Source organism: Neltuma alba, unplaced genomic scaffold (genome assembly GCF_004799145.2).
Source record: "Neltuma alba isolate B1F8T4 unplaced genomic scaffold, ASM479914v2 tig00012763_pilon, whole genome shotgun sequence".
In the NCBI taxonomy this organism is placed as follows: Eukaryota; Viridiplantae; Streptophyta; class Magnoliopsida; order Fabales; family Fabaceae; genus Neltuma; species Neltuma alba.
Window position 1 is genome coordinate 537,163 of NW_021637174.1, and position 21,647 is coordinate 558,809.

Sequence of the window (21,647 nt, forward strand, 5' to 3'; positions counted from 1 at the left end):
TCCAAGATTTGTTTATGGTGTCAGGCACACACTTGGGACAAGTTCATAAGTATATTTGCACCTTCATTCTTTTTTATCAGACCCTCTAAGCCACATCAGCATTCATGTCAGCGTCCATGTCAACACTTTCGGTCAAACAAATGGTCAACGTTACAATAATTAACAGTCGTGGTATTTTTGTAATTTTTTGAAATCATCATGTGTAATTTTGTATCCAATATTTGTTTATAGTGCCAAACGCATATTTGGTATAAATTTATAGGTATATTTGCACCTTAACTTTTTTTTTTTCTTATAATCCATGCTATAAATAGATAAACAATCTGGGTTGTATGAAGCATAAAAAATAATTGATAAAGATTAAAATTAAGATAGAAAAAAAATTATTAAAGAGTGTTTATTAGAAATAATTTCTCGTTGCATAAGATTAGACAATCCCATAAAAGTAGAATTAGAAAATATTACATTCCTCCTATGTTATTTCTCAATCTCATATATATGTATCTGTTGAAACCTAAATAATAAGCAATCACTCATTGTAAATACTTTATTAACATATTTTTTCAATCTCAATCCCAATCCTTATCCTCATTTTTAATAATCGTGCCAAACACACCTACATGTGTTTATATGTCTTTGCGTTTCTATTAAAGTGCATTTTCTATCATGAAAAATGAAATTATTTGGAATAAATTCATTCATAAATGATCACCAACAATTGACGACTATATATGTAAATCAAGTTAATAAAAAATGTTGGCGTACGTTACCTTCCAGTGGGAAAAATACAAAGACACGCTTGTATCTGGAAAAGTTAACTCACGATCAAGAAATGAATATTTCTCATCAAAATAAATAAAAACGAAATGTCAAAATAAATTGAATTTTGAAGAAATCACATTGAACTTGAGATGCTTGAATTAAAATCTCATGGCAGTTGTTAATTGCAGTTGAGAGAGCGGCGTAAGAAGAAATGAAGCCGGCTGTTGGATTTTAACCTTCCTTGATCATGTCAATTTTGATTTGTGTTCAAATATAAAGTAATTAATCAAAGTTGGCATTCTTTCTCTCTCTCTTTTTTTTTTTTGGTGGTGAGGGTCTGGGGGAAGGGAGCTATTATTTGCGGTCCTTTTTTTTTGGGCTAAAATTATTTTTCGATAATTGAATGAAATGATTGAGGGAAGACTTTGTTTTTTTGGTTGCATGTTTCATTGGCTAAAACATGACAACGTGATAGAACTCGGGGTGTGGTTGATCGATTGGGACTCATCCTCCATTAACTAAATGTTGAGGATTCGATTCTCACTTTGTACATAGAAAAGCTTTAAAATTCCTAGCCAGTTGTCCCATCCTTTGAGGTGCCTACAAACCAGTAAAAGGATCTATCAATGGATACCTTGGTGTTTTCATTTTAAAAAAAAAACATAAAAACGTGACAGTATTACAGAAACGTGAGGTAAAATATGATAACAATTAAAGGTTCTCAAAAAGAAAAGCTCATAAATTATGTTCGTACAAAATTTGGTTCACTAAATCACGAATCATACATAATACTACCTCTGATCCTTAATATAAAAATTCATTTAACTTTCAATTTGATCTTAGATATAAAATCTAATCTATTTTATCTTTTATATTTATCTATTTTTGTAAGAATAGTCCTCATAGATTAAATATATTAAAAATTCTATCAAATGATAATTCTAACTAATACACATTATTAATAAAAATATTCTTAAAAAAAACATATATTTATTATAAATAACTAATTTAACTAATTTTTTTAATCTTTTTAAATTAATTAACTAATTCTTATATTAAAAATCAGAAATAATGGTTAGTACTCTCAATTTCTATTCAATTTTAAATCAATCCGAATATCCACCGCATTTGTATTTCCGTCGGTCATTGCTTAACTCTTGTCCATTATTTTTGGGTACTGTGACTTGTTCTTAAATTAATTTGATCCTTTAGACAAAAGGTCAAGCCATCCCACATTTTAGCTTTTCAAAATTTTTCTACAATTGTATGATACTTGTACTAATTAATTAATTATATGAATCAGCATCTTCCACATCTAAACCTGACTATTATGCATTAAAATCAAGTTATCCTGGTCATAATTTTATTAAAAAAAATTGATAAGAAATGAAAATTTACAAACGGTAAAGAAAATTGAAACCTATAAACAAGCGAACACAAACACAAAATTAGCACCGAAATTTGTAATCGAGCTCCGCTGCATTGTACTAAGTGCCAACCCTATAACCACCGTCCGCCGACCGCCGCCGCCACGTCCCTCCACTAAGCCCGATCATCGAACAAACCAATCGCTTCTCCAATCCTCTCAAGCCCACCATGCAGTCCATGCTTGAAAAATGCGAAATGGACGAGTGCACCAACATAGGTGCTTCAAGGGCATACTTAATTTAATAAAAATTGACGCCAAGTTCGTCATCGGATTCTCCCCAGCCTCTCTTATAGAAGAAAATTATTCATTAATTTGGAGCATTTGATCCTTATTATTCTTTCTTTTTCCGCTAAAGATCCTTATTACACTAAAACTTAAATTTGATGGACGAAAAACCATATGGAAGTTTAATCCCCAATTTTCTGATTGAAACTACGGGAGAAACCAATAAATTCGCGAAATAGTGACCAGATCATGAATGGCAGACTATAACAGTAAAGTTAATCATTCAAAAGAAGTACATTGTTGAAATTGTTATAATTATAATTCAAGAGGCGCCATATATCACTTCTTCACATCAACAATAGTTGCACAGAGAAAGCGAAACCAAAAGCCCTAATTCGTAAAATTCCCCCCCAAATACCTAAATCTCTAACCTCCGAAACCATAAAGAGTCCTGCCCTGCCTCTTCAAGGCGTAAACAACATCCATGGCGGTCACAGTCTTGCGACGAGCATGCTCAGTGTAGGTCACGGCGTCGCGAATGACGTTCTCGAGGAAGATCTTGAGAACACCACGGGTTTCCTCGTAGATGAGACCGCTGATACGCTTCACACCGCCACGCCTGGCGAGACGGCGAATAGCCGGCTTGGTGATACCTTGGATGTTATCCCTCAGAACCTTACGGTGACGCTTCGCTCCCCCCTTTCCGAGACCCTTACCGCCCTTTCCTCTTCCAGACATGTTTGATTTGATTCTTCTCTCTTTCCCACTCCCTCTTAAACAAAGCCAAGATGCGACTGCGGTAGAAGCAGAGCTCTGCCGGATTATATAAAGTACGATGATGGATTGTGGATCGTTGGATTAGATATCGATCCGTGTTTTGGGTACGGTGACGATTGTGACCGTTGGATTGGAAATGCAGGGGTTTGATTGGTTGAGTGTGGATGAGCGAGGATACGAAGCTTTTTCAGAGTCTGTTTTTTTGGGGGGAAACGCGCGATTGCGGAATGCGGCGAAATTTGAAAACCGCGTTTGTTTAATGAAAAGTTTAAACGAAAGCGAAGGCGCTAAACTCCAGATATGGTGCAGGCGCCCAAACATAACACTCATAACAAGTAACAACACGTTGGTTAAGACCTATAGGTCTCCAAATTTCATTTACCTGTGGGGTATTAAAAAATAGTGCAACTTTCTGTATGAACCAACAGTTCAACACCAAACATAGAAAACTTGCTTAACACGAGCAGGCACTAACAAGCGGTAAAATAGCCTACTAATCTATATTCATATAACCATTCATCCGCAGTTTCATTTTTTCTTTTTGGGTAGAATCCCCACTTTCATTTTTAATATTTAGCACATTCACCTCCCCCATAAAATTATTAGGACTGTTCACGGGACGGATCGGGACCGGGACAGACCCGTCCCAATGAATAGTAACGAGATAGATTTTCTATCCCGTGTCCCAGCCCGTCCCGAGATTGTCTCGGTCCCGATCGGGACGGGACGGGACGGGACTGGGATGTCCTGAACTCTTTTTTTTAATTTTTTTAAATTTTTTTAATTTTTTAATAAAATCTTTTTTTAATTATATTTTTTTGGGTTTAAACCTTATAAAAACATCTTTTTATTTTCTTTTTTATTTGTTTAGGCACTCTTAAACAAAAGTTCAAAATATTACATATAATAATCATTAAAAACTCTAAACAAAAGTTTTTAACACAATAAAAACTTGCTAAAAATTCTAATCATCAATAATCTCAAATCATTAATAAATATAAAAACTCTAAATAAATATATCCATAGTTCTATACAATAATCTCAAATATTAAAAAAATAAAAAAATAATATTATATAAACAGGATAAAAAAATTTTTAAAAAAAAAGGAACCGGGACAGGACGACCCCGTCCCGTGTCCTGTCCCGTCCCGGTCCCTTTTTTGTCCCGTCCCAATAAGACCGGGACCGGGACGGGCTGGCCTTGAACACTCCTAAAAATTATTATTTATGTCACTGTTGCGGAGTGTGATATAAGGCACAAATGCGAATATTCATCTTTTTTTTTCTTTTAATACTACTTTCAATCGTTAATATAATAACTAAATAATTAATTTGGGAAGATTAAAAAAATTACTTATTTATTAGGGCTATTCACGGGACGGATCGGGACCGGGACATGCCTGTCCCGGTTCCGTCCCGATGAACAGTACAGGACAGATTTTCTGTCCCGTGTCCCAGCCCGTCCTGGGGTTGTCCCAATCCCGGTCAGGACGGGACGGGATGGGATCGGGACGTCTCGAACATTTTTTTAAAAATTTTTTTAATTTTTTTAATTTTTTAAAATAAAATCTGAATTTTTTAATTATATTTTTTTGGGTTTAAACCTTATAAAAAAACATCTTTTTATTTTTTTATTTGTTTGGGCACTCTTAAACAAAAGCTCAAAATATTACATATAATAATCATTAAAAACTCTAAATAAAAGCTTTTAACACAATAAAAACTTGCTAAAAATTCTAATAATCAATAATCTCAAATCATTAATAAATATAAAAACTCTAAATAAATATATCTATAGTTTCATACAATAGTCTCAAATCTTAAAAAAATGATATTATATAAATACGATAAAAAATTAAAAAATTTAAAAAAAAAAAAAAAAAAGAACTAGGACGGGACCAGGACGGGAGGACCCCGTCCCGTGTCCCGTCCCGTCCCGGTCCCTTTTTTGTCCCGTACCGTCCCAATAAGATCGGGACGGGCCGACCTTGAACACCCCTATTATTTATAACAAATATATGTTGATTTTTTTTAAATTATTCTAATTCAATCATGTATATTGAAATTATATTTGAATAAAAACACCTTATATCAATAGGAATATTTTTTAGAATACACTATAAATTTAGAAGAAAAAATGAATTGAATAATTATATTTAGAACCTTCAACTAGTCTTTATATTTAGGACAGGAAGTACTATTCAATTTTACCATGTTCTCCGTATAAAACTGCCCGGGTTTAGCATAACAATTAGGTATATAATTATCATGCATCTTTCAGTTGCCCATCAATGAGCATCAAACATCATTATCGATATCAATATTTAATTCAACTAGATATTAGTTCCATGCATACTTTGAAATGAATTTCAGTTTGCTCATTACATGTAAGTAACAAGGCTTGCTGTAAATTTTATATTTTATATTAATTAAAATATTTTTTGCCAACATATTAATTAATGTAAAAAAATATACTAACATAAAACAACAGTACACATTAACTCATAAGATTAAGATCAAGCCTTATTTAGGCTCTTAGTTCTTTTACTTTGACTGCATAAAATGCCAAAAAAATTGTTCGAATTTAGCGAAGAGGGGGAAAAAAAAGTGGTAGCTTTAGGTTTTATCACCATGGAAAGCGGTGACAAAAAAGTCAATGAACTTGACAGGAATATTAATGCTGCGGCAGGTTCATTTCTATCAACGGCCACGGATGGAGATATGGAGTATATTTACGTGTATGGTTTAAACCATCGCTCAAGAGTGCTTTTCAGCGATAAGGAAAGAATTATAAGGTTCTTTTTTTATCATTCAAAAGTCTCTCTTTCTTGCCTCAGCAGATTTTATATTTTTAAATGTGAAGGGGTAAAAATGTATTCATGAGCCAAGACCATATTAAAAAGAGACAAATTTGCCTTCAAATCTATAGCTATTTGAAAAGCTCCGGAGTGATGCTTGTGGTACGCCTTGTATATTGTGAGCAACATTAACCCATTTCAATTTTCGATAATAATAACAACGATAATGATAGAAGTAATTATTAACTAACATGAAATATTTTATTTTTTAAACTAATGTGATTGCCAATGCTGAAATGCCACTTGAAATATCCAGAGACGATAACATCCACTTAGAAAGCGTTAGGAAATCATGGGCAATTTATCAAAGCCCAAAGGAAACCATAGCCACAAAAATAAAAGAGCAAGAAGTAATCGCAAACTTAGGAATGACCCTTATTAGGTAATATTTCGAATCGAAGATTGAAACCTAACGGCAATTGTACCCATTCTCAATACATTAGATTAAAGCTAATGCTTCGAATCAACTGATTCTTTCTCAGTCTATACATTCAATTATGCATCGACGCCACATCGGAAATCCACGCCAACTGCTAATTACGCGAGCACAAGCGCATCGATCAATGGGTACTCAACGATAACAGCTTAATTGTCAGATTAACGATACGAAATTAATAGAGAAACAAGTTGATTGAGGCAACAATGATCAGATCATGAAAACCAGGGTATAAGATTAAACGTAATCATACAATGATGAACATTGTTGAGATTTCACTTCTTCGTATCAACAATAGTTGCACAGAGAAATCAAACTCAAAACCCTAATTGGTGAAATTTCCCAAATCTCTAAGTCTCTAACCTCCAAAACCGTAAAGAGTCCTACCCTGCCTCTTCAAGGCGTAGACAACATCCATGGCAGTCACGGTCTTACGACGAGCGTGCTCAGTGTAGGTGACTGCATCGCGAATGACGTTCTCGAGGAAGATCTTGAGAACACCACGGGTTTCTTCGTAGATGAGACCGCTGATACGCTTAACTCCACCACGCCTTGCGAGACGACGAATCGCCGGCTTGGTAATACCTTGAATGTTATCCCTCAGAACCTTACGATGACGCTTTGCTCCTCCCTTTCCAAGACCCTTGCCTCCCTTTCCTCTTCCAGACATGGCTAAATTCTCTTGCGTTCTCCTTCTTCTTCCTCTTTCAGACGCCGAGGCCAAACCGCTTGAAAACACTGGTGATACAAACGCGGATGTCTGAGGGGTTATATAAGTCACGAAGATGGATGGTGGATCGTTAGATTAGGTGGCAATCCAAGTGTTGGAGTGCGGTGGCGATTGTGACCGTTGGATTGGGAATCTACGATTGTTATTGGTGGAACATGGTGAGGGAGGATCGGAGGCTTTAAATTTTCGGACCTTTTTTGGTGGGAAACGTGCAGCGCGCATCTTTGCAATTTGGGAGTGCGACGTGGGAAGTTTGGGCAGAACTTTTTGTGAAACCGCGTTTGTTAAATGAAAACTTTAAAAGGCACTCAACTTGGAAATTATTGCCCCCGCAAAAACTAAATATAGCAACACATGAGCCACTAGCCCAAAACCATGGAGAGACTTACTGCAAGGTTCCCCAAAAAACAGAGCAATCCAAACACAATAAAATTTTACGAAATCTAAAATTAAGTTATTTTCATAAAGTGAAATTGGCTTTTAAAAAAAAGAGTCTTCACTCGTCACATGGTGGTTTGGTTCAATTTTTAAAAATTATTTATATATTTTATAACACAAAATTATTTTTTTTTTGGTACCACACACAATTATTTTAATCGTTTAATGTTTACTTTAATATTTAGGGAGAGAGCATATGCATTGACGGACACCATTGAGTTTCCGGCCCAAATCATTGAGTTGGGCCTAAATACATATTGTAATTCAGATACCCAAAAAGAATATTCTGGATCGTTTCTTCTTCTCTTTCTTCTTTCCCAGTATATATTGTAAAATTATTTATGTCAAATTAAATGTGGATGTCACATCTAAAATCACATGGGATGTGATTTGCGCTAATATTAGTTTCATTTTATAAAAATAATTTTACCTTCCCTTTTCTTTTATGATAGAGAATTGAACCATTTATTTTAATTTGTCTATCATCGCATCACACTCCTTGTCACCCTAAATAATACGGCATTCGTACCAAGGGAGAAGAAGAAAAGGAATGACATTTTTTTGAAATTTGGTTTGCAAATAACATCATATAATGATAAATAAAATTTCCTTAAGAAAATTAAATCGACAATCTACACTGAATCCAAATCTCTTGTGGATATATCGTTCTCAATTTTAATGACCTCTTAATTAGCACATCATGCTCCTGTTCTTTTGCCCTTCCTTGAGTTTTCCTTTGCTGGAATTATCCGAATCCTCTTTGCCACCCGCACAAAATCCCTATTATATAATCAATTAAACTCCAGATGCTTAATATATTGTCAAAATCATTAATAACGTTAAATGTTACACTTACATTAAGCTTATAAATAATAAATAATGTGACTCGTTCTAAATTTCCCAGAAAGAACAAAAATATTTATATTTAATTGATAATGACTAATTGTATAAGCATCTTAATCAAAAGGGGGGAAATATCTTGAAAATGGTTTCAGAAAAGATCTACATACATACATATACAACAAACACACACAAGCTAAGTATGAAAAATAATTAAGTTATGGATTTCTCTTTATATGTAAAGCATCTCAATCTTACAAGTCATATAATTAAGAATTTTAATTTTTAAAGGCAGCGCCTAATTAAGTGATGAGCAGGGATTCCCCCAGTTCTAAAGAAGTAAATGATAATTTATCCTGGGAGAGCAACATCTTGTTTGGTAGTGGTTACAAGATGTTGGTATATATATTTAGTATTGACAAACATGTAAAATAATTAAAAAAAACTAGTTGCATTATTTACAAATCAATTTTATACATTGAATTTTTTAACATATAAAATTTTTTTATTAGTTTTGGAGATTAATTCTCACGCCATAATTTGGGGGGAAAAAAATCAACACATTACATGCAAGAAGAAAACCATCAGCCTGGTCTAAATAAAATGTGACGTCAATCCCTTCAATATCTTGGAACTACCCTACACTGTCAAATTAAAATACACTAAATTTAAATTAGCCGATAATTAACATGGATTTGTAGGAAACAAATAATAAATTTACTTCAGCAGTCTAAAATAAAGCAAAAATGAAGAAGTAATAGAAGGAAAACTTACTTCCAGTTGAGGTCGCCGGCAAGAAGAAGATCATTCTCCATATCTTCATAAGCAATAAGATGACCAGGAATGGCATTAGAAAGATCAAGATCGCCGCCGTCATCAGCCGTCGTCAGTCCATGGTCAACGACAAACATCTGGCGGAGAGCCTTGGCGAGGCTGTGGTAGCTGTCGTGGTGGTGGAGGTTGATGCGGTGGCAGATGGAACGGCCCTCCAAGACCACCGTCACGGCGGGGACGACAGTGGCCGCCAGATCGTGGTCGTCAAGCTCAGGGAAGCCACGGAACTTATCGTGAGTGAAGTGGGAAGCATTGTTGATAGGGTTAGCCGAAGAAGAAGAAGGAGATGGAGTTGCAGAACCACCCATAAGATTAATGTTATGATTAATATTTGTCGACGTTGTTATATCTTGCTGATTATATCTCAAGGAGGAAGATTCTCTGTGTGGATCGAAGCTGTTCATGTTCTCTTCTGAGTTTTTTATGGAAGTGAACGAAAAGGCGATATGGTTATGGTTTGGTGAGGTTCAGATTTAAAGTCTCTGAAACGATGTTGGGGGGCTATGGGTTTTGGTGAACATATATATACACACACACGCATATATAACACACACACACACACACGTTTGCACATATATTTATTTACATTGCAGAGAGAAAAACATGTTCGATCACTAATATATCCTTTGTTCATATGTGCGATCTGGATTTCAAAAGTCGTTTCTAAATTAATTAATATGGATTTGCATTATTACCAAGCTCTACAAGCTAAGTGCCGAAGCCGAACCATTTGAACAACTGCCATCGGTATTAATTGTTTTCATAGAGCTAGAATTGCATTTTGTTCCCCCATGGCATTCGAAAGATCATATTTATTACATTTCTCTCATATTATTCTTATGTAAGATTGGTTCATTTTTCAAATTATAGCATATGGATTTAAATGAGAAAAATTAAAAATTTTATTTAATTTTTAAACTAAGTTAATGGGTTTCAATAAGACTCCCGTTAATTTCTGAGGTGATCTGCAGATAGAACACGAGGAAGTATAATGTAATACTAAATAAAAATACTAACTAATGTTTAATTCAGTTGCTGAGAATTTGACTGATAATAATTTACAAAGTAGTCGTTTTAATTTTATCATTGATGTGAAAACTTTGTTGATAAATCATTTGTAAATATTTTTATGCACTCTTTGAATTGGAAAGCATGCCTTAATCTTAATGAATTTCTAAAACCCAACCAATCTAAATTTTTGAAATTAAAAGGCTAAAAAAATATTACTTTATGCTAACTACTTTTTACATTTATATGAGGTTTTTAGGCTGCTTTCTTTTTTGATGATTCTTTAAATTTTTTGTCCAAATTTTGTTTAACATCAATTACTGTATCATGCATTTAAAAGGAAATTAAATAACAAACAAAATTAAATATTGTATGAAGTTGATTTTCTTCTTCTTCTTCTACTCATTTTTTTCATAACCTCTTGATCTCTGGCCTGCTAGTACTCATATCCAAATGCTGCGTCCTATATGGCATTTTTTGGGGAAAAAACTTATTAATATATCTGATTTATAGAGATTGTGTGTTTTTCATAAATTATAAATATTTTTATTCATCCCAAATTTCATATAAATACATTTAGTAATATTAACTAGGAGCAATTTTCCTGTTCCATATATTGTTGAAATTAATTATTCCTATTTGCCGACATATCTCACTTCCTATGGACCAGATTGACTTTTTTAATTAATTTTTTCTAGCCGAATTATGGGCCAAAAAACTGACGACTTCCTATTTATAGTCCATAAATGCTCCTTCATAACGAAAGTCAAAACTACATTATTATCAGCTTTTTAATTAATCAGTTTAAATTCTCAAAGTTTTGCTATATTTATATAATTAAACATTTTATGTTTCCATTGGATTAATCCATGTTCTTCTCATGGTTGATTTATATGAGCAAAAGTTGATTCAGTATTAAAACCCTTTAAATAATACAAGGCACTTTGTAAAAAAAAAATTTTAATGTATAAGTTATCAGATTTTACAATCAGCTGGGCTTTTAAAGAAATATGATAAGTAGTAGGGTTTGGAAATTTTAATTTTAATAAGGATAAGATGTAGGAAGAGTGGATTAAATGGTTCTGGAGCACTCAATAATTTTCCTGGATGTGAAGAAAGAGAGGGGGATGTTTGCTTGTGAGGGAGAAAATAAACTGTTTTTTTTTTGGGCAGTACTTAATGATTTTCTCGAGAAAAACAATTAATTAATGAATGAAAACTAGGAAATTCACAGAAGTGCACTTATCTAGGGTAGGTCCAGTTTTGAAGATGCAGTTGAAAATAAAAATTTGCATAGGGACGATCATTTATTTATGCATCCATATATAATGCGTCAAGAAAAAGCAAGCTATGGATACAATACTCTTTTCGGTTCCTATTATAGAATTCAGCTAATTCACATCAATCAAGTAATGACATTATGATTCTTTTAAATCAGTTTTCAATTCATAAAATTTATCAACTAAATATTCCTATCAATAAAATTTTGAAGTAGAGGAAAAATATGAAAAAATCTAATTATGAATTAATAATAAGGACAAAACTAATGACAAAGTATTAATTACTATAGTATATATGGACCACAGAATCTTATTTGAAGGTACTCTATATGCGTATGTAAATTTTAATTATTTCAAGTAGTTGTAAAAAAGTCAATTTATCTTAATAATCCCTATGTCTCATGCAAGTTGAAAATTTGGAACTACAACGTAATTGTTATCTATGCTTAACTTTTTTGTCCAGCGCCTAAAAGTTTAAGTGAGATAAATCTTGAGAGCTTACTAGAATCAAAATATGCTTTCATGTGTAAAGAAAGCTTATAAAGATATTTATAAATCACCCATCAGTAAAATTCTTATATTGGTAAGAAGATTTGAACTCATAATTATTTAAATTATGAGTCAACTTTTTATCAATTGTACAACATCTAATGAGTTAATGCTTAACTTTGTTCCTCACTTGTTGGTGGCCAAAAAAACTTTATCCCCCACTCGATGATCCTCATTTAATATAAAAAGTTTTTAATGAAAAGCAATTTGAAAATATGTCTTGAAATACATCTGAAATTTAGTTGTTTTTTTTTCTCATTAAACAAACAATGTGTAGGATTTGCCTAATAACACTAGAAAAACATATGGAGTGTGTGTGGAAGTGTGAAGAACATAAAGAAAGGTTAAGACAACCTTGAAAGTTGAAGTGTGGCATAGCGTTGCGGTCGCCGGAAGGTTTGGTGCTTTTGATGAATCCCAAGTCATCGTGTTTCTTCCATGTTTTCTCACTTCCTCATTGAATTCTCCACCAAATAAAATTGCATATCTTTGCTGTCGAACCACATTCACTCACAAGAAAAAAAAAATACTTCTGAAGTTATTAATCACCATTTTTCAATTTTATCTATTGTCAACTTCTATTAAAATTAAAGAGAGAAACAGTAATACTTTCTCGTATTCTTATTATAAGTTTCAAATAATTAATTTACGGATATCGAATTGTTAGTTAAAATTAGTTAAAAGTAATAAATAAGTTAGAAACACCATATTATTTTCAAATATGCCCTTATAATAAGTGAGAAAAAAGAATAAAAGAAAATGTACAGGAGAATGTGATAAGAGAGAGTATGATAAAAAAGATAACATTAATAATTAAGGGAAAAATCAGAAAAATGCATTAAATGTTAAAACAAATTACATATTGAAGCTTATAAAATAGACTCCACTCTCCAAATTTAAAGTTTATAAATAGAACTAAGGAAGTAATTTGTAAATCTATAGAGATAAAATTTTAATAAGAGCAAATGTGAAAAAAAAAAATTCTATCAATTCAATTCGATGTCGCTTATAAAATTTCAGGCTGTTAGTATCTTTCTCTCTGATTCAAATATACATATATACCCCTCATTAATTGTAAGTACAGGAGTGTTTATAGTTATTTTAATTTGCTGATGTTGGTGAGAGATAAGCTGTCAATATCTCTACAAGAGGCCCTTGGGATTTAGGAACTGCTTCTGCCATACTCTGTGTGTGTGTGTGTGTGTGAAGAATTCTGGAAAGGCGTGAGAGTCTTGCAAACTGGTTTGGTTTTGAATGTGTGTATGAGGTTGATAATTTCAAGGTGGCAATTTTCAAGGATTAATTAACTATAATAATTAGTTGGATTTTACTGACTTTAACACCCCGCGCGCGTGCACACATATATATTTTACCCTACCATATGCTCCCGTTCACATTTAATTACAACATGTAAATAGAAAAATAGTACTCTCTCCTTCTTCTTTTTTTATAAGTTTTAAATAACTGAAATATGTTGTCTAAAAAATTTGTTAACACAATCATAAATGTGTAAGAAACCTATGATTTTTTCCTTCAAATATACTCTTATTTTTAAGAGGGCGTGTGAAAGAGAGAAATAGTGAAAAAATGATTAAAAAAACATATAAAAGAAAGCTAATTACTTAAGATTAAAATTAATAAAAATGTGTTTAATATCCAAACAATCCCGAAATGTATCCTATTAAAAAAATAAACTAATTCAAAAAATTTAGATCTTATAAAAAGAAACAGAAGTAATATTAATCCAATACATAAAAAAAATTGTGAAAATTTTCAAATATGTAGTTGTCATTTTGGCAAAAGTTTGTTAAACTAATTATAATAAATTAATTATGGAGAAAAATAGCAAATGCTCTGGATATTCTCTTTTTTCCCCCTAATAGCATAAAGTTCTAGATACTCTTAAATTGTATTTATATTTGAATCAAATCAAGTCAGGAGGAAAGAATTTATACAGGGGAGTAGAGGAGTACGTTTATACCACTTTTTTACACATTTGGTCAACAATAGTTAGGCAAGATTTTATGGTATATGCGTATAGACATAGTAACTAGTTAGTTAAAAATACTGCACACCAACTCGCCATAGACGGTGCCTACTTTTGCATTCTATCTGCGGGTTTCTTTGAAAAAGGTTTGCTCACTTATGGGAGGTATTTTTTGGGTATGCACTATCTTTAGTCCTTAGTATAAGATTTTGTTTGATTTTTATTTTGGTCCTCAATATAAGACCCTAATCCATTTTGTCTCTCATATTTATACATTTTTTTAAGATAGTCCTTCTAATAATAGTAGTTCTAACCAATCCGTTTGATTAGCAAAGATATTTTAGGAAAGACAACACCTATTTGTTACAAATAATTAATTTAACTTATTTTCTTAATTTTCTCAAATTAGTCAACTAGCTCTTATAATTAGGACGGGAGGTAGTATTATATACTCACTCACACACAATAAAATATTCTCCTAAAGCGTAGGTGATATCTCTAAATTATGAAACTTTACCATACATTTTTTAAATTTTAAATTTATGTAAATTTTTCTGGGTATTATATATAATATTCTCTTAAATTTATAGACCTGATTTCATTTTCTACACTAATGAGGATTAACCAATGAACCAGGGAATAGGGAAATCAGCTAGCGAATTAATAATGGTTTAACCAGTGAGGACGGGTTGAACATCCAGCCTTTTGTAGCAACGATTAAAGGAAGAAAAACCATGAGGTTTCAATAAAGGAATACAACACCAACAAGTTCCACAGTAAATGAGCATCACGTAATGATAAGTTTCAATACAAAAAATAATAATAGGTTGATGGTGCTCATTTATTATTGAGGACTTTTTGATGATCGCATCATGTCTCAAAATCTTATAGTAATTTTCTCATGATTAAAAATACTTTTACATGATCAACGGGTATTGTGTGTGATGGAAATTGCTAGATTCGAATTTATATTGAGAGGTAGTTACATTTAGTGTCAAATAATACTTTAAATAAGAGTATGCATGCGCTTAATAAAAAGAATACTTACACATGGCAACAATGTGTGAGGCCCATCTGACATAGGGTCCACTTAGATTAGCGATTTAAAAAGTAGTTTATTATCAATTTGGCTTATAAAAAAATAAAGTTGGGTAAAAGCTAAATTAGATAAACTGAATAATGTTTGGATTGAAGTTCAGAAAAATTACTTTGAAAAAGTAAGATTGGTAAAAGGTTGTTTGGATTATAGTTGAGTAAAAGTAAATTTAGTTGTAAAATGACCAAAATAGATATGAGTTTTAATAAATAATGAAACATGATTAAAAAAATGATTTCACTTAATATAATAAAATTAAAATAATTTAATATGAAGAAGTCAAATTTAATAAGTGAATTAAATTTTAAAACTTTAGAGAAATTATAAAAAATATTTATAATAACAAGCTTCTTTTGATTCTAAATATAATACCTTAATCTATTTATCTCTTAAATTTATAATTTTTTTCTTAAAATATCTCTATTAGCTATATATAACTTGAGAGAAAGCAAGACATATTTATTACAAATATGTAATTTAATTAATTTTTTAATATTTATAATTTATTTATTTATTTTTTTATATTACTTTTTTTTAATAAAGCGTCAATTTTATTCAAAAAGTAAATGAAAATTTTATATGAATAAATCGGGCAATCACATTCTATTAATTTTATCATAAATTATCAGGCATTTTCATTGTAATATTTCATTCTCACGTGGTGCGTGTTTTTGCAACTACACATTTTTTTATTAAAAAAGAATGCTAATAAAAATGCATCCTGACGTATTGGCTGAACACCCAAACCCTTCATGTGCCTTGTTTTGTTTTGTTTTGCTCCGATCTCTCCAACACCAGTGACTTTAAATTATGGATGGCCGAACTCAGAAAAAAATAAAGCCTGACACATCACAACGATAAATAAACTCCAATCGACGATCCAATAACACAGATCTAGTAGCTTCTCCCACAACGTACGTTTGTCAGTTTAAATTAGATAAGCTCATTTTGGATTTAAGTCCAACCAAACACCAAGTGATTTTCCAATCGAACTTGTAGCAAAAATAAACTACTTTTCAACCCATAAAAGCCCTACCAAGCAGGCTCACCTTCAACTTTGTTTAGTGCTTTCTTTAATTTTGGGTTCGGTTGCTCTGCGTTCTAAATTGCTGGGGGGAATATAATTGCCTTGCCTTATTGGATACTGTAGGTGATAGATTTGTACTTGAAGCTAAGGAAATAAACACCTTTCAAGTATCAATCACAGCCAAAATCAATAATGATCAGAGTCCGATTCAGAAAAGTGACCATCATCATGCTTTAGATCTTCCAAATCTAATGATTCTATGGTTGAAGAAAATGATGGAACTTTTGAACTTAAATTATGAGGGTTGTTGGGCACGTGATCCATCGCCAGATCGGTCTTAATCAAGTGATCTAAAGTAAATGTAATTTGTCTTGTTTTAATTTTCTGCATTAAAAAATATGATTTTTGACTGCTGCATTAAATAATGAATCGAACGATAACTAAACTGAGAGAAATTAATAGTTATAAGATTTCATCTGTGAACTACAAACGAGATCTTATAATCAGGAACGAAGATAGTACATTAGTAATTTTAATGATTAATAAGAAATGACACTAATAATAATAAACCGATGTAATATAAAGAAATTTGCGCTAATTACAGGGGGCGATGATTTTGGAGGCTCAGACGATAGGAATACACGAAAACTGGATCTGGATTACATCATTATGTATGAAAGTGACAGGAGCAAAAAGAATTTTTATGAAGATAATGAGAAAATAATCATAGAGTTAGCTGCTGAGAAAAAGTAACAAGCACAAAATCCCTTTTTAGTATCCCATATTACTCCTTCAAGCTTCTTTTTTTCGTTTTTGTTTCCCTTGTATCACCACACATCACGCAGATACCTGCCAGTCACTTGTAGGTCCTTTACAAAACTCTCAGCCTTGGAACCTTCCAGAGAGCCCTGAAATTCACAGACCAAAGAGCCTGATTAAGCCATGGACAGCAAAAAGGCCCAAGGGACATTTATAAGAATGATATCTGAAGCGAAGGATAAAACTTGAAAAGCACATATTAAAACCCTCTAGCCAGATTAGTCAACTAACTCTTGTATTAAAGTATTAAGAAACAGGACTTGTATCTGAAAATCAGAATCTATTCTTATAGGCATACCTGCTCTTGTGCAATTGTGTGGAGAGTGCGGTGTACATCCTTAGCCATGCCTTTGGCATCACCACAAACATATATATAAGCTCCTTGAGATAGCATGTTCCAAATATCTGGGGCCTGAACGCAGTAAAGGATTGTTGGCTCAGAGGTTAAAACATAAAAAGTTTGAGAAAGATGTGCTGGGTTTAAAAGAGACTTAATTACCTTCTCCATCATTTTATGCTGCACATATTCCTTGTTGGGTCCCTCCCGTGAGAAGGCGACGATGAGCTCAGAAAGTGAACCGCTGTTAACAAAGTGGTTCAACTCGTCTTCATAGATGAAGTCCTAATAAGAAAATGCAACACATTAAAAATTTAATAACCCAAACATGCCAAACAGTTCCAGCACCTAGGAAAATAAAATTGGATCCTTTATGTCTAATATGTAGTCATTCATTTAAGAAGAGGGTAACAAGAAAGAGTGTACATTTATGCAAGATGTACTTTCCTTCTTTACAACTATTCTCTCTTTTCTCTCTTTCTTTCTTTCCATGCATTACATGCTGTCACAAAAACAGTCATAAAAGGCATGAAGGACAGAAGATAAGTTACCATTTTCCTGTTGCGGCATCCAAAGAATAGAACAGATGGGCCTAGTTCCACTCCCTCTTGTTTCAGAGCCAATCTTTCCTGCAAGAAACCCCTGAAAGGAGCCAATCCAGTGCCAGGACCAATCATGATTATAGGCACTTCAGAATCTGCAGGGAGTCTGAAATTGGACTGCCTAACGAATACAGGAGCCCAACTGCAGTTCTGGCTCTCCTCCAATGGCACTGAGTTCTGAGCAACAAAAGAAAACAAATTGAAAATCCCAGATAATATTTCACAATACTAATTCCAGATAAAAGTTCAAGGGCAATAGAGTTCAGTTTATTGTTGTAATAGGAAGTGACATAATGAGGACCTCACAATTCAAGTGGCCTTAATCAGGGAAGCTTGTACAATATGAGTACCTTTATCCAAGTTGAAGCGACTCCTTTATGCATCCTTCCAGTGGGCATTCTATCATAAACTAATGCACAGGTAACATGGATTCTGGATGGGGCCATTCTGTGGATGATTTTTGCATACGGTTAGCAGTTGGCACAACTCAGTTTCAGGAAAATGACACAAATCACAAAGCTTAATTTCCCCTTTAGCTTGTTGTAGAATGCGTAATCAAAGTGATTATTCTGAAACTTACATGTGTACAAATACCCGTGTAACTGTGATTAAAGTAATCAAAGAATACAAGGCTTCGCTAGCTGATTTCTCTATGTGCCAAGAAACCTACATGTGGACACATAGCCAAGTAATTGTAGTTACAGAAACTAACCTAGGAGACGATGAGATAGAATAATATCTTGGCTGCAGGCGAGGAGCAACAGCTGCGAAAAAGACACCAGGTGATGGTTTGGCAGATGGAAATGCAGCCATGACCTCAAGGAGACTTCTTTGGCTGGCAATCACCCACTCTGCATATTCATCCTGTGCATGAAAAGACAAAATAATATCCAAATTAGAATTAGAAATATGAGCACGTTAAGATAATTCAACTGATACAAAATGTTACAACCTTTCCTGCAGGAGAGGCAAGATGTACAAGCCGATCAGCTTCAGATGGATCCGAAGCGTGGGCAGCTAATGCAAGTAAGGCGGACTGGAATGCATGAGAGTTATTAGTAAGTAATGTGAAGATGAGTCTTAATAAGGAAAAAGTGGCAAAACGTGCAATTGGTGATGCATCAAACTCAAAACAAGCACCTTTTTTGGTGAACTCAAAAGATCTGCATATCGAGCCAGTGCTGTTCTTAAAGTGCAGGGAGGGAAGGGAGGTGGCAATGAGCCATCAAGTGGTGTCCCATCTTGTTCAGTAGTATGGATGGAAAAATACGTATCTGGTGACAGACCAAGTAATCCTAACGCTTCTTCCACAGTTTCAGATAAATTCTCACAGTAAACACCTACATGATCCCCTGTTTCATATCTATGAAACAGCACATGCACAAGAACGAGTCAGTACATAGCATATGAACAAGTGTTTTTATTGATTATATTTCACAAAGAGATGCTTACCTAATTCCAGTGCCAGAAATATCGAATTCTAGATGAGTGCAAGAACGATCTGATGCAGGAGCATGAAGCTCCCTTCTCACAGCCACATTAGATCTTCATGTGGAGTAAGTAATACATATCAGCTGAAAGTAAGATACAACTCCAAGTTACAACTGAAAAATCTTCTCTAACATATACCTGCAGGGATGTTGAGCATCAACAACAGCATGACCATTTGCTTTAAGACTGATTTTCTCCTCAGAAGGTACATTTGCTGGATCATGAATCACAACCCGATACTCCATCACAGTAGCAGCATATGGGGTAGATGCAGTTTTACCATCCTCATTCCCCAGCAACTGATCCAATTCTGGCCACACCAATTCCTTCCTGCAATAACAATAATTATCAAGGAAGGAGGACACTTCAGTACCAACAAGGACGACTGATCCACTTTAATATACTCAAATAAACTGAACATTTCAATACCATGCATTGAAATCATCCTCTAAGCATTTATCATCATCTCCAAGACCCGTTGAGACCAAACGCTTCCCACCTGCAATTTCCTTTCAGATCAGATTGGGGGTAATATATACAAAGGAGAATGAAAAAACAGTACCAACAACTCAAAAATACTAGACTCAAATGCCTGAGAGTAGAAGGAACAGATAATATCAGTTGAGTGTTTCTTTATATATGTATAAAAAAATTGTCTTGAACCATGTTCATGCCTAAAAAGGATGGATTCAACAAATCAGAAAGATTTATAGTTTAACAAGTAATGCAGTAATACTCTCACTATAACCTTTCTATATGTATCATCCAAATGACCATCCTCCTTGAAGAAGTCACAAAATTAATAAAATTAGAATAATTCCCAGACAAATTCCTCAAGCAGCAAAAGGAATCAATAGAATACCTTGCTCAGCAAGCTTCTCATCGATCACCTTCGCCACCTTTTATAATGTGAATAAGCATGAGACCAAGATATTAGCAATGACCGCATATTTGGAAAGTAAAGCAGAAAGGAACTTGAAAGTACGAGTAAAACCCAAACCTTGTTGAAGTGTTCATATTGCCTGTTCCCAAGGCCAAACACAGCATACTGAAGATTTTGAAGCCATTGTCCCTTATCTTCTCCCTAAAATTCGAGCAAAAAAATCAAGATATAATCAAAACTTTCTGCAATTAATGATCCGTCCATTGAAGTTACAGAAATTCAATTCAAATTTACCTCTACAAACCATTTATAAAATCTTGCAGCATTGTCCGTTGGTTCACCATCCCCATATCTGCACGATCTCCAACAGGTTAAATTACCGACAGTGGGAAGGAGCAGAAAACAATTTGAAGAGAAAGAAAAAGAAGAAAAACTTACGTAGCCAAGAAAAAAAGTGCCAATTTCTCGTTTTTCAACTTCTCCTCGTACTCATCGTCATCGGCGGCATAATCATCCTGCTCATCACCATAACCCGACCATAAGCATCAACACATGCATGCACGACTAAAAACCCGGTAACAAGAAGGAAAGCATTTTTAATCACAGAAAGCAGATAGTACCAAATCCACAACTTTAAACGTCGCCTTCTCGTATCGCACTTTTGCTTCATTCACTAGTGCCTGCCCGTAACACGAGCTTTAATTAGCACAATTTAACTGAATACTCCAAAAATCATAGCTCACCCACACACAAAATTTATTAAGCCTACCTTGGCAAACCCTTCAGCTGTGCCAGTTTGCGTGCCAAAGAAGACGGTGACCTTTGTCTTCCCATCGTCGACCTCCCCCTTCTGCGCCTCAACCTCCAACGGTTTGGGTGGCACGACGGGCTTCCACTTGGAACTCTGGGATCTCCGCCACATCAAGACCACCACACACCCAATCAAAACCGCTATGGAAGTGGTCAAGACCACCACGTAGTTCCGATTCCGCAATATCATGGAAACCACCTCGTTGGATGTGTCTAACTTACCGTCGATAATCGCCGAGATGATATCCATAGCACTGGGTTCCATGGTATTTCAATGAAAAACAACGGGAGAATATGAGATCAATGGAGCAGGAAGAGTTTGGGAATATGAGTGAAACGCGAATCGCAGAAGATGAAGAAGAAGAAGAGAGGAGGTTGAGAAAACCACGGAAATGAGTGTGAATTGGAGATTTACAGAAAGAGAGAAGT

The 21,647-nt window shown here is 33.8% G+C and overlaps 3 protein-coding genes across 3 annotated transcripts; all 3 read right to left on the reverse strand.

The window, feature by feature from the left end:
• Nucleotides 1-2,643: 2,643 nt before the first annotated feature.
• On the reverse strand, nucleotides 2,644-7,217 carry LOC114730741 (uncharacterized). Its single transcript, XM_028917848.1, has 2 exons — nucleotides 6,848-7,217; nucleotides 2,644-3,210 (listed from the first exon to the last, which is right to left on the reverse strand). The coding sequence occupies exons 1-2, from the start codon at nucleotides 7,155-7,157 to the stop codon at nucleotides 2,843-2,845; spliced, it is 678 nt and encodes a 225-aa protein (XP_028773681.1). The 5' UTR covers nucleotides 7,158-7,217; the 3' UTR covers nucleotides 2,644-2,842.
• A 1,136-nt stretch (nucleotides 7,218-8,353) lies between these two features.
• Nucleotides 8,354-9,733, reverse strand: LOC114730742 (auxin-responsive protein IAA33-like). The gene is made up of 2 exons (XM_028917850.1): nucleotides 9,270-9,733; nucleotides 8,354-8,435 (listed from the first exon to the last, which is right to left on the reverse strand). The coding sequence occupies exons 1-2, from the start codon at nucleotides 9,731-9,733 to the stop codon at nucleotides 8,354-8,356; spliced, it is 546 nt and encodes a 181-aa protein (XP_028773683.1).
• Nucleotides 9,734-16,832: 7,099 nt separating this feature from the next.
• Nucleotides 16,833-21,647, reverse strand: LOC114730801 (NADPH--cytochrome P450 reductase 2). Its single transcript, XM_028917916.1, has 17 exons — nucleotides 21,178-21,647; nucleotides 21,029-21,088; nucleotides 20,847-20,923; nucleotides 20,703-20,760; nucleotides 20,526-20,609; nucleotides 20,388-20,424; nucleotides 19,955-20,024; nucleotides 19,664-19,855; nucleotides 19,487-19,579; nucleotides 19,175-19,397; nucleotides 18,987-19,070; nucleotides 18,747-18,898; nucleotides 18,385-18,481; nucleotides 17,984-18,211; nucleotides 17,595-17,717; nucleotides 17,394-17,507; nucleotides 16,833-17,184 (listed from the first exon to the last, which is right to left on the reverse strand). Exons 1-17 carry the CDS (start codon nucleotides 21,481-21,483, stop codon nucleotides 17,104-17,106), a joined length of 2,079 nt encoding a protein of 692 aa, XP_028773749.1. The 5' UTR covers nucleotides 21,484-21,647; the 3' UTR covers nucleotides 16,833-17,103.